The sequence below is a fragment of the Coccinella septempunctata genome, chromosome 1 (assembly GCF_907165205.1).
Source record: "Coccinella septempunctata chromosome 1, icCocSept1.1, whole genome shotgun sequence".
NCBI classification, from domain to species: Eukaryota; Metazoa; Arthropoda; class Insecta; order Coleoptera; family Coccinellidae; genus Coccinella; species Coccinella septempunctata.
In genome coordinates this window covers 67,770,105-67,784,471 of record NC_058189.1, presented here as the reverse complement: position 1 = coordinate 67,784,471, position 14,367 = coordinate 67,770,105, and the positions used below count along the sequence as shown (strand labels likewise).

Here is a 14,367-nt window from a genome sequence, read left to right as displayed (position 1 = left end):
GCATCGAGAACAACAAATGTAGCGCGGAACGATCGAACAAACGACGGGAAACGTAAAGTTAGATATTGCGGTAAGTTGCCCTTTTCATAACCTACATTCGTATTCAAAACTCATCGGGAAACGCTGGTAGACAAAGGGTCCTCCTTTCTCCCCGTTTCCCCTTTTATGCCCGGTTACGGGAAGAAGGTGCGAAAGGGAGAAGAAGAAGACAAAGGGTTTCAGCGGGTGGTAGGGCGCGCGTTTTTTCGACGTGTATTATTTCGGCCAGAACGATTCGCACAGTTCGTTAAAAAAAACGAATCGGCCAGTGGCGGCTAATTTTGCGGAGACGTGTGTGTGTCTGTCTGTGTGTATGAGTGCTCGATGTATCTAGGTTGTCTGCGACCTTCGAAAATGGATTTTTTGAGTCGAAAATATTGTTTTTCTACAAGCGTGCGTGTTCAACGCCTTTTGCTGTACGCATTTCCAGTCGCTAAGGGTCACTTTCCCATGTTTTCTAGTAAGCTAACCATCTTTCCACACTTCCAGTCTGGAACTTCGCACGCTGTCCAGCGACGTGTCAAGAAACTACATATACTGCATTCATATTTATTTTAGCAGTCGGTTGGCCATGAAATAATTTTCTCAAGTTTTTGTGACTAGAACTGAGTAAGGTTGGCACTTATGAAATGGCGTTAATGATATAACGCCGTTGCCACAACTAATATCAATTTTTATTACGAAAATGCCGAAAGTGATTGAAAAAAGAGACAGGGTTCAGGAAGTGCTATTTAGAATTCAGGTCCGCTCATTCAAATAGGTATACCCTGATATTCTAAAATTCACAATACGTCAGACGGTAGCGGACATATTCAATGTAAGAGAATTTATATAATGTTTCATCTGGATCTAAACGACTTATATTTCAGCTGCATATTTCCACAATAAAAAAGATTGTGAATGAAGAGGATGACAAAGAATTTCCTTCTATTGGGAGACCCAAAAAAGTGGTGGCATTTGAGAATTTTATGTTTTAGTGAATTAATGCGAAAAGTTTAATACAGGATTTTCGATGAATGTCATCGTAGAATAAGTTCCCGAAAATTGATTTTTCTTTTTTTCATTTGACTTGTCCTATACATTGTAAATGTCTTAAGGTACCAATAAATACCTAATTATTATTATTATATCAATGCATTAAGATGAACAGCCACAAATACGCGCCAGTTGTCCAGCTAATTGTTTATTCATGTGAAATTTTTGGTCAAAGGTGAAGTTCATCTTGATTGAAACTTCCTTTTGTTTCTTTTACTTATATTGATGCAAGATGATTTTTGTTGAAGAATTTAACATTCTTTTAATTATCTGTTAATTCCTTCGGGATATATCCATTCCCAACCACTGCATCATATGCATTTCATCTTCGGGTTAATACTTTTGAAATCTACAACTGATGTAACGTATTCAAACTCTAGCCAAAGAAGATAACGAACATTAACTCTCTTCAAGCTAGTGCATATTATGATATTATACTGATCTCTTGTATTTTCCATGCAAATAACTGGATTTGGTATGTCTTCAATCAGTTTGTATAAACTTCAATTATGTTCGTCAGATATTTTCCGAAGAGATTCGACATTGTGATAAAGTACGTAATTACAGAAACTTTCACGTAGAACGGACAACATAGCGTTGATTTAAAACCCAAAAATGTCTTGACAAACATCATTTCGTACTACACAGAGTGAAATGTGTCAAATTTCCATGGCCAACCGATTGCTAAAATAAAAGTGAATGGAGTATAGTAAGCTAAACATCTTTCCACACTTCCAGTCTGAAACTTCGCACGCCGTCCGCCGACGCGTCCAGAAACTATCTCACATCTTTGCCGGACCCTGTACGAAATGATTAATCTGTCCGTAACTACAGATGGCGAGGGAAATAACCCCGATATGCCCCCAGAACTTCCAGCATTATTCATGGCGGTATCTGTCCCGGACATTCGAACCGGGAAAAATTGTTAAATGGTGTATGAGGAAGGAAAGGACCTGCGAAATTCATGATAGATGATCAGGAGTTTCGACTGGCAGTCTAGACTGCAGCGCGTCTAAAAAAAGGCGAGGCGCGGTTATGAGACATCGGGATGGGAATCGAGGAAACGACAACTTCAAGTAATGAAATCACTTGGACAAACTGCCACGGCCTCGCGAATTGCTTTTAGTCACAGCCGAAAACAACTTCCGCCAGAACGAACGATCGGGCGGGATATGCGGAAGTTTTTCGATTGTTTTGAATTTTAATGGGGCTGCCGGAGTTTTGCATGTGGATTTCGACGTGACAGAGCTTTTAAGGGTACCGTTTCCGCGACAACAAATATGTACTCCGAAGAGCAGAGTTGCCAAATACGAACGGATAACGAAATTTATAGATGCATGTCGTGAGATGCGTCCTAACCCAAATAAAACCGAGGTTTCGTGTTTCCATTTGAGTAATCATCAAAGATATGGAAAATTGAACGTAGTTTTAGTTAATCCTTTTTGGAACATAACTTTTATCCAAAATATCTAGGAATTAAGATGGATTCCTCGCAGAATTTCTAAGCACATTTAGAAAATTTACGTCTGAAGTTGAAAACTAGAAATAATATCTTGTATAAACTAGCTGGTGCTTCATGGGGTGCTGATGCAACTACTCTTCAAACGGCAGCCCTAGCTTTGTTTTTTTCGGCTGCTGAATATTGTTGCCCTGTTTGGGTTAATAGTGCTAATGTGTAAAAAATTGATGCACAGCTTTCTATGAGGATTATTACTGGAACTATTAGATTTTCACCTATTCAATGGTTACCACTTCTTTCGAACATTGTTCCGCCCCACATCCGTAAACAGAGTACATTTATGAATTCTTGGAATAAATTCCACTCCTTTCCCACTCATTTCCAATTCTGTCATATATTCCACAAAATAAGATTGCCAGACTGATGTCGCGTAAACCCTCATGGTTCAACCCTTTCTTTAATTGAAGTATAAGGGACAAGGACATTTGGCAGTCTGAATGGAATACGTGCACTATTTTTAACCAAGCATTATTTGGGATCCTTCGAAGAGAGTTCCTGGTTTTGATGTTCCCAGGAAAATATGGATACATACTGCTATCTTCGCTCTAAGAGTTAGGAAATTGAATTGGGTTGGTTTCCGTTTCTATGTCAGATGTCGCTACGATGTATTTATACTACAGTGACTCTAACGAGACAGTGGCAACAATTGGAAATTTAGCAAGAATATGGCGGCTTAGAAGCACAGATTTCAATGCTATGATCTCTAATTCGGAATGCGGATTGGCTCCACGTCACGTGACCAAATCCGCCATATGATGAAAAACGAGACCACAATTGTCGCCACTGTCTCGTTAGAGTCACTGTATTTATACATCATATCCGCTTCTGACTTGGAATAAAAGGAGCCAGCCATAGAATTTCTTTGACGAAAGAGCATCTACTCTTTATCGACGATATGAAACATTTCTGGTAATACTTCGAGCGATGGTAGTTTGTTAGTTCGATTTAGATCGTAACATTTGTTGATTTAATTACCTGCGGATGTTATGCACCTGAATAAATTCGTTCATATTAAAAAAGTAGGCAATTTTGCTGAACAATCCATGCGCCCCCTCATCTCCGCTCCGGCCAGGGTAAAATCCTCCCCGCTGTCCCCGAAACTCGACAACGTAAATCCCATGTTTTACACGAAAATCACATGAATAAAAGAGCGGCCCGAGTGGCGCTTTTAATTTCGCCGCCGATCACGCCATCCCGTTATGAAAATGCCCCGATCCGCACTGCTCTTTCTAATTAATTACTTTAATCAAACTATGTAAATTTAATTCGGTCGCCCGCCGCCGGTCCGCTAATCCACGTTACAATGGTGGATTGAACGGCCTACGCCGGCGCTTTGTTGGCGTTTTCGGCTTTTTGTTCACCTGTGGACGAACTGTGTGTCGATGAAGGGTTGCGCGTTATTATTGTGAAATTGAATGGTACGGGGTTGATGGTTAATGCAGCTCGTATTTGAGGGTTGTTCTCTGCATCGTTCCTTGCCAAAAAGCCAGAAAAGGAAAAAGGGGTAGTTTCTCTCTAGATAAACTGTGAGGTTAAATGCGAATATACAGGGTGTTTCTGAACTGATGCGAAATATATGATTTTTAGCCAGAAAGAAAGAGGGTCTTTCTCATAACTTTTTGTTTAAAACTCTCTCCCCTCCTAGTTACAGTTCTTCGCAGTTAGGGCAAAATAAAAAAGCAACTCCTATTATTCTACATTATCTACAACTTTTTCAAGCGCCTGCATTTAAATGTTTTTAATCCATTTTGACGTTTAAAGACGAAATTAGCCAACCCCTAGCAACAAGGTTAAGTTGACGTTTATCCATTGAGTCAATTCAGTGAAATATTTTTTTTTACCCACAAGTGAAATGAAACAACATGAATATGAACAGATAAACGTCATCTTTCTCTTGTTGCTGTGGGTTGTATAATGCCCTAGCAATAATCAATCGAATTCGAATACCTTTCATGTCATTTTATGAATTATACAGGGTGAATCTGCAAAATGGATCCCCAAATGTTTGAATGTTGACCAAAAGCGTGCCAGGGTAGAAGCATCGCGTTCGATCTGTGCTCGATTTGAAAAGATGTGGATTTCTTAAACCGAATTGTTACTATGGATGAGACTTGGGGATATTTCTACGATCCAGAAACAAAGCAACACTCTGGTTCTCCAAGACCTAAGAAGTTTCGTGTCCAAAAATCTGCTATAAAAGTTTTTGCTTCAGTTTTTTGGGATTGCCATGGGGTAACCATGATTGATTTTTTAGATAAGATACTGACGACTCTACAGGAAAAAATTAAAGAGACAAAAGAGGCAGAAAGCTATCCAAAGGTGTTTTGTTTTTGCAGGACAACGCCCCTGTACACAAATCTCATGTTGCCATTACAAAACGCTCGAATATTCATTAGATAGTGTCTAACTTAGTTTCAAGAGTTTTTTTAGTACCTACTCAATGGTCATATTGAGAAAATTGTAAGACGTGGGTTATATCTTGTGTTCGAAAAAGATTCATCAAATGAATAAAAAACAATAATCCGAAATTCATTCCATTCGATGAAACCGTTTGTGAGATTAAACTAAAAATAACATTTTTTATGGTTTTTCAACAGCCTGTATCTTTAAACCGACCCAATTCGGTAAAATGCCTGAAGTAAAAAGTGTTCATTTTGACCTCGTGAACCTACAAATACAAATATTTGTACGAGTCAAAGACTCACCCCGTATACGAACCAACATAACAGTATCATCGTCGAAAAAAAATTAAGTGGCAAAGAAACAATGAGTCTGCCGAAAATCCTCCCGTAACAACCAACCGTGACTATTCGTTTTTTCTGGTATGGCTCCCTCATCAGTCCTGCTCGAGTTTCAACCGGTTGCGCAAAAAAAAAATGACGGATTAATGATTTCAGCAGGCCGGGCGATCAATCGTGTACTTCGCCTCCATTAATACGCAATCAATCAATTTCGAAAACGATTTGTTCGATCGTCCGACCGATGGAAATGACTTCGGACCAATCACGCGAGGAGAGCTCCAATAACTTTGATTTATCCCTTTATAAATAACAGTGTTGGCGTTGGCGACCTAATGATTTCCTGGTTTTCGATTAGACCGCAATAGAGCAAATTGTTGGAAAACGCTGAGTGGATGTTGGGTGACAGAATCGCCACACAGAAGTGTGCGCAGAAACGTACTCATTAGAGGTGTTCATAATTGTATTAGAGTTGTTTGTAATTTATTGTAGTGTCGAGTTGAAATTTTATAACCAATTATCGATATGTGAATGGAAGAAATTGCACAGTGTGTGCCGTGTCATAATTAATACTATTCATCATTTTATCTGATTTGTTTTCTTGTTATATTGGATCGTAAATTTCTTTCTCTGGAATAATACTCTGCTTTCTATTCAATTTTCCATTGTTTACGTATTCCTCCGTCCATTATTCGTTAATACTATCACACATATACTTTGAACCGCCCTAAACAACAATTTTATTTCCCATAATGACCATTACGTGTCACAAAAATACCAAAACTTCAAAGAACCCAACTCTTGAAACTAAGTTGGACGCCATCTAATGTAAATTTATACGTTTTGTTGAAACAAAGTATTCTTCATCATTTCTCGTATAATGCGCCGTTTTCGAGTAATTTGATGTTCAAAAAGTATCCGTGAAATTTCAAAAATTTGGTACATTGGCTGAAAGATGTTTGAAAGATCCGCAGATGTGTAGTGTCGCACATTTGACATAACTATTTATCAGGGCCGAATCAGAAAAAAATGGTATAGGAAAAAAGTGTTTCTTTTGACCTCAAGAATCTACTGTTGTGATATTTGTATGAGTTAGGGACTCATATATAAGATGAGGTATTACGCCTCCTCATTTCTTTCCACATATAAATGCGAAAAATAACTCGGTATAGGTACTCAATTAAGGCTTGGCTGCCTACTTGAGAAGGCGTTTAGTGGTATCATCGTTATGTGTACTTTGTACCCACCAGTAGTTTGTATGTAGACAGACAGTGTATTTTCACGCATTGTATTTACTAAGATATCGCAGACCGAAGAAAGAAGTATCTGTTTTGTTAATTTTAATGACTTTAATGGTACTTAACCTAACAAGTGACAATTCAGAAGAAAAAATGAGCTATATTTTCGGGAATATCTTCATTTCATTCCATTCAATGGGTTACCTCCATTATAATTATGTTGTATCTCTATGCTTGTGTAGCTCCACCTACTGGAAAATCAACAACTGGATGCTACAAACCACCCTTCAGAAAAGCATTTCTTTAGATATTGATTTCCACAAAAACATCGCGTGGAATACATACCGACCTACTACTCGAAATGCAAAGCAATAAACCCGAACCAAGAATTATCTTCGAAAAAATACACAAGCACAGTTAACCATCGTGAGTGCCAGAAGATTTCCATCTCTCTCCGACCATCGGCGTCTTGGTAACTTCCACCAGTGGCCGGTAAGCCGTCGTTTTATTGAAACTGATTAGAAATAACTCGTACACGATCGTTCTAATTGCGCAGGACGGAAGAACAGCATTTGTCAGGCTCAATTAGGCCTAATAGTTAGTCAACGTACTCATAAATTCGTCGACCGGCCTTTATCTATGGCTCTAGCTATGAGAGCCGATCATGCGATCGACAGCCTCCAGACTGATTTTCATATGAATAAGGAAGTGATCGAAGGTACACTTTATTTTCTAGGTTAAAATTAATACCTATCAAGCGGGATTAACTCTGAGGCGGAATATTATTCACATATGGTAGAAATGTCTTGAATCAACTAGAGAACTAGAGAATCAACCTAGAGATTGATATTCAAACGAACGACATGAAATTGTATCCACTTTTCTGAAACTTGAGTAACTTTGGACCTACCTACATACTTAACGAAGTAGCCAAAAATACCCACCTTATACATCCTATCGACAAAGATAGACCATCAGCGTAATCTGCTCTCCATCGAGGGTGTATGCAAATCGTTCCAAACAATACCCCAAGACATTTCCATGTTAACATCGTTTCCTGAATAGGGCAATCGAGAGATGAAAGCCTTCATCTTCGTCTTTATTATAAACATATATGTATATTCATTCACGCTGGGCAGGAGACATCATCGAAAATATACATTAATGATGCACAAACGAGACATCACAATGCAAATAGGTCGTTCGGAGAGTATTGTGAGCAGTCCGAGTGTTCTCTTGATTTCGTATTGAGCGAGCTTGTGCGACGGCAAAAAAAGAAATGAAAAACGTGTATACAAACATGTTTATACTACCAAATTAATGGTTCATTGTACCCTCTGTAACCCGACGAGTAATTTATGCGTTGTGGTTTTCGAATGGCCGTCAAAAAGGAACCGATTGTGTTCGTCAAGTTGTTTAGTTGTATTCAAATTTTTGATGCCCGACACCTCTTGGGTTAGGGAACAATGAGAGTAATGTACACTGAGATTAATGAAGTTGACTTCACGCATAATGTGCGAATAGTACCTCTCGGCTTCGAAGACAGATCGGGAATGACCAAAAAATTCGGGATTTTTGAAGTTTACGAAAAGCCTACGAGAAAAAATCGACGATCACAGAATGAACTTCCTCCTGAGGTTTTTTAAAAGTACAGGTTAACGTCAGTTAGACTGAAATGCTCAATCGGATTGAGATCTGGACTTCTTGCTGGACATTCCATTCGAGACACTTCAACCTCTTCAAGGTACTCCTGAACGATGCGCGCACGATGGAGTATGGCATTATCGTCCATAAAAATGAAATTTTCACCAATGTATAGGGCAAATGGCACTACATGATCTTCAAGAATGTTCCGTATATACTTATCAGCATTCATAGCCCCATTATCAACGACCACTAGGTCTGTGCGAGCAGTCAAAGATATTCCACCCCATACCATAATCGATCCTCCCCCCAAACCAGTAGTATTCAGGAAATTGCACTGACCATGTCTTTCGTGTGGACGTCTGTATACAAGGAAACGTCGATCACAATGGTAGAGGCAGAATCTAGACTCATCTGTGAAGAGAACTCTTTCCCAATCGGCCTCTTCCCAATGGATATGCTCTCTCGCAAAATCCAAACGCGCCCTTCGAAGAGCTGGGCCTCTTGCCGCGACACGAGGCCTTAAATCATATTCTCTGAGGCGATTTCTTATTGTCTGAGTGCTAATTTGCACCTCATGAGTTTGCTCAAGGTGAATTTGAAGGAGGCGAGCGGTTGCAAACCGTTGTCTCAACGAAGAAACTCTCAAGTAACGTTCTTGAATGGCAGTTGTTACCCGTGGTCTACCCTGTTCTGGTCTTCAGACATTCATACCAATCATACCTGTCTCCCTGAATCGCTGCAACATTCTGAACACACTTGTATGGGAAACTCCAAACCTTTCTGCAATTCTTGTGTATGTCCACCCTTCTTCTCGTAAAACTACCGCTTGGGCACATTCCTATTGGGCCAAATTGCGTGTTTCGCGTTGCATAGCGATCGAGTGTAGAAAATCAAACGAAAGAAAAACTATTGATTACTAGAATTGATCGAGAACAACTGATTTTAGAATGGAGCCAATACATTCAAAATCTGATAATATCATCTTTTTTTATTCCTGCTGGGAAAAAACATCTGTATTGTAACATATGCATGCATAATTTTGATAAAAATAATTATCATTGAGAACACCTTAAGTTGTAGAATAAATTTGAGATTTCCATAATGTGCGTTAATTTTTTTGCGCAGTGTATATACAAGAGTTAACAATTTTTTTCTTTTCAGGTAAGATCCGTCCACATTGCAGAAAAATTCCTCGTTAGGGTGTGCCACTTGGATGTTCTACCATGTGTGTGAGTAAGATCCATCGTGAATCCTTTTTCCAAAACACCCTGGAAGAGCTTATCTCACTTGGATCGACTCATACTTCAACATCGCATAAAACCTCACCAGAGCTCAATTGAAACATCTTGTCCTGAGATTTTACGCATTCTCGGTGCGTGTCGCCTATAAAACACAGCAGAGCAAAACCGATGTGACGAAGTCTTGGAATATCAAACAGCATAAATATCAAGAACTCTTCCGTAGTGGCTGAATTGCGACATAAATTTTCCAACTTATGATTTATCCTAACGTTTTATTGAAGACTTACGCAAAATCCATAAAAATGAAACGTTTGGTTTCCTCTCATTTCCGACAGACCTGATTCTAGAGAAAAAGTTACAGAAATGAATACGTAATCTACTTTTGTCACCAAGTGTCATCGAAAAGATCAGAGGAACTTCTGGTGGATTTCTTCAGATGGTTTAAACTCCTCATTTATATGCGATATATTTAAGCTCGGTCATTCTGAATCGACTCCAATTTCAACTTCTTGGAAAACATAGGCGATCACTTTGTCCATTTTAGCTGTAACACGAATTCCAACTAATCTTGGTCGTCAATTTACATAACGCGAAATCTCTCACTTCGAGACCGACGTCGGCAACAAAATTCGCGAAAAATTAACATGCCATAAAGGGGATTTTACGGCACTAGTTTTATAATCTTTACTCTTCATCCCACCTGATAAACAAGCAAGCCTCGGCCTTACCCAAAGGTGAACAATCTCATTAGGCCTTGAATAATTGGCTCGACATAATCGAAAGGTCATCGATCGATATCGAACAATATCTAGGGAAAATCTCAGAGCGCAGCATAAAATAGAATAGGAATTAAATGATTAAGCTATTCGAATACTTTATGCATGTCTCCAAAGTGGGCTATCGTCCTAGCTCATAGCCTTATCGTCCCCTTTTTTCAATACGGTCTCTAGATACGTAACAGTGTATTTTCGGTTGATAATCGTTATGTCTTAATAGGTTATTATCGCTACTGTCCTGGTAATGGGTTCCGTGGGTGGAGTTTGTGAACTACTGTATTGTAATCCACGAAGTGGAGGTGTGCCTTTACGTGATCTATTCTGGCCAGTGGCGGGCGATGAATCGAAAACATATCGAGTAGAATAATTTATGATGCTTTTTCATCATCCTTTTAGATTAAAAGTATTTTCAATATATTAAGAATCCAATATGTACATCAACCATCATGGTGGAAAAGTCACTACCAATTGTGCTAACTATATTTTGACAATTCGTTACAGCGAAACAACGTCTCCTGGTTGGCATATAAATAAGAAAGCATTCATTTGCTTAACTTCATTAACCCCATAACAAACCGTGAGTTCATGTCCGATACATGTGATTAAAACACAAGTCCGCTCCAGATCCCGCCATAAGCTGCGCCTAGAAAGGGTTCCCGCCACCGGGTCACCCTAGGATTAACCCCGTCGAACGGGGCAGTTGGCGTAATCCGCCGCGACCGACGCCACTGAAGCCCATTCCGCTGATGAACTCCAGAAAGTCGATTACGACCGGATCGGTGTGTAGTGGCCAGTGCACCGCGAACCTCATGGTCCTTCGGGCCGGATAAGCGCGACCTTCGTTCTGCGGTTCTCCCCCGTTCCTCCGCGATTCGATGACCCATTGTCGCGCTCGTACAAAGCCTTCCCAGATGACCGATCGAGATGCATCGTTCTACTCCGTCGACGACCTGCATGTTCCCCGAGACCGATGCCGTTTGATGTTGTGCTTAAATCGCGTATAGAATTTGCGTTCTGTGCAGTGTCGCGCTTCGTTACGGTCAGTTTGAGAACAGAGTGGTTCGATGGGTAGTTGATTTGACGTTTAAAGCGCTTTTATTAGGGAACTGCTGTTTCGCGGTTTTGTGGTTTCTGCGACGGTAGTTCACACGTGATATAAAAGGTAAATTCTTGACTGGAGCGATTCTAAATAAGACCTGCATGTCTTTTCGGGCTCACGGCTCGTTAGATTCAGGTTGAAATGGCGAATATCCGAGCTAATTCGGATTTACCCCCAATTACGTGGAAATGCCACGTCTCAAATCGGATTGAGATCGCGTCGGGAATAAATGTCGAGTCTCTCTGTGCTTGCGGTGCTCATTGGATTCCGATAATTTCAAAGCAAACTCGGTAACGAAGGGCAACGTCCTCTAATAAGCGATCGGATTGTGTAGGAAATGTTCTATTTGGGAAATACACCGATTTTGGGCTAAATTTAGTACTGAATGGTTGTTGACACGTGTCGTCTGTGCTTTAGAAGTTGAAATATAGTTTTGAGTACATCCTCTCAATTACTCCCCTATATATTAACGTCTCTTCAGATTCGTATTACGCTGAGCTGCTTGCTGGCTTTGAATGTTCTTGAAGACTTTGTATTCGGTCTATAAAGGGTGTATTTGAAGGTGAGGCTTTTTTTTCAACAGAAGGTAGAACTGGTCAAAATGAAGAGTTTCATCAAAAATCACCTATACAAAACTTTCAAAATGACGAAGTTGAAGAAAAAATTGGAAATGATTAGGTACTGAAATAGATCCTAATACGACCCTAGACCGTTTGTTGGCTGAATTATAGCAAACTGTGGGAAAAAACTTATCTCCCGATTCGACCATGTGGTTTCGTTTAGTTTAGGATATCTGCTCGTTCGATATTTACGTGGTTATGAAAATGGAAACATAGGATTGCTGAATTGTTCTCATTATTTTTTTAGTAACTTAGACGATTTTAGGAAATAGCTCATTTCTATACCAACTGACAGAAGAGACTTGGGACACAAGTGTAGAAAATAGAATAATACTTCAAAATCTCACCAATAAAATTCGTCTGAATTATTCGCGAATTTTTTCACAAAGGGCATCACAATCTTCTTGTTCGAACATTCGAACAATCGTCGTAAAAATGGGATGAAATGGGAAAGGATATAGCACTTTTTCAACATAACTAACATGAGCACTTTCAAGAAACTGCCTCGATTTTCTACTTTTTTTTCACCCTAAACTGCACGATAAAACAATTACGATTCTCTCAAAAGTGACCTGATGCATCTAATCCGATGAACTTGGTACTGAACCGTTCATTTTCCAGCCATAGGTTTATGTTTTGTTTCGTTTTAGCGATGCCGGAGTCACCTTCTGCAGTCCCGTACTTGAAATTCAATGAATTTTTGTCGAACTTCTAAGGGTTGTAGCTCAGCCATCTTGGATATTTTATATAGACAATTTTTGGTTAAACGACATATTTTGATGAGTTCTACCTTCTGTCGAAAAAAAAAGCCTCACCTTTGAAAAAACCCTGTAAAAGAAATATACTGCAACACAAAAGTTGGGAAAAATTGCTTATTCTTGTCCATAAAATTTACATCTATGAAAAATCAAACCATTATCTTCATTTCCCAATTTTAGAGTGAATAAATGAATCTTCACATGCAACTGTGAAACTTATCAAGAAACGTGATAAAGAGTGAATAAACATCTAGATTTGTCATATTTGAAATTGGATAAAAAAAAGGAAATTTCTGAAACAGTCTCGAAATTTCTGAACGTTTTTGCTAGTTTCAGTTCAAACCTTAAGGATGTTTACATTTCTGGTAGGGCTGCCATTTCAAAAAACTCATCTCCTTTGCATCAATAATCTCTCATTACATTAAAAGAAGTGGCGTAAGTTTGTATCTACATTCATAGCCACAAAATAGTAGAAAATGTATAAGATGACGGTGGCCATGTTAGTCATGTGATCTTTCTGAACTGAAAGTAGAGGAAGCAATTTCCAACAATTGATTCAATGATAATCAATTATTCTCATTTCTTCAGAAATGTATTGAGGTTTATACCTGTACATGTTTGTACAACCAGTTTCGGCCTTAGGCGGTTTTCAGGTCAGTGAATCTGTGCGAAATATTTGTTCACACCTACAATTTCGAATTTTCAGACCTCGCAAGCAAACGCTAGCCAGAACTCATGAGACAAATGGCTGTAATCCTAAGGCCAACTCATCTCATTATTCGGCCGTTCGTTATTATTAACGAATTTCATAAAGCAAATAACTACCGGTAATTTTCGAAACGAGATTCCTTGAATTCAAAGGTGACTACTTCATGATACACGGAGTATTTATCGCCAAACCATGCGTAAAATCGAGATTAGCTTCCGTATTTGAACTTTCCTTATGTGTCAACCATAAAATCTAACGAGGCATAATAACTTCGCGAGAAGATTGCCGGCATACATGACAACTCTACTGAAACGAATCGAATTCTGCGGATCGGGATCCGCAAGATTGGGTCAAAATTGAGGATATTCAAGTATGAATATTTTTCCGCACGATTCGAATATACCTACGTCGAAGGTAGGATTCAACGACCATTCCTAACCTAACCTTACGTTACCGGACCGCATCAGAAACGCGTTTCCCATGCGAATAATCCCGATTCATTTATATTCCACAGTCGTTTACTTCGATTCTAGTAATTTAACGTGTATCAAGCTGACATAATCGAGTTTAACTCATTGTCGATGCGAGCTGCATGTGGGAGTTCTAGAGATTGACGGTTCAGTTTTCAGATAAGGCTTTTCGGATCCGAACCCATTTCTATGCAAACAACAATTATGTCGTATTTATTGGATGGACGATGAAAATCCATAATTGAACTTGAAACGGAATGGCGACTCCAGCACCGGAGAAACTAAATAAAACATACACATATGGATGGACAATGAATGGTTCAGTACTAAGTTCATCGGATTAGATGCATCAGTGCTATTGTTCTTAACCTTTTTAACCCCATTTTCACAAAGACTGTGGAAGAGATCGAAAAAGAAGAAGATTGTGATGACCATTGTGAAAAATTTTGACGAATTTCATTGGCATTCAACTGAAAGA

The 14,367-nt window shown here is 39.2% G+C and overlaps 1 protein-coding gene across 3 annotated transcripts in view; it reads left to right on the top strand.

Annotated features, from left to right (window-relative positions):
* LOC123322880 (caskin-1) overlaps positions 1-14,367 on the top strand; it is a 329,147-nt gene that overhangs the window by 228,805 nt on the left and 85,975 nt on the right. Inside the window, exon 1 of one of the 3 annotated variants that reach the window (XM_044910949.1) lies at positions 9,415-9,445. The exons of the other annotated variants lie outside the window; for them this stretch is intronic. Coding sequence (XP_044766884.1) covers positions 9,430-9,445 — 16 coding nt within the window. The 5' untranslated portion in view covers positions 9,415-9,429. Of the gene's footprint in view, positions 1-9,414; positions 9,446-14,367 lie in introns of those variants that run through there. 3 annotated transcript variants of the gene reach the window in all.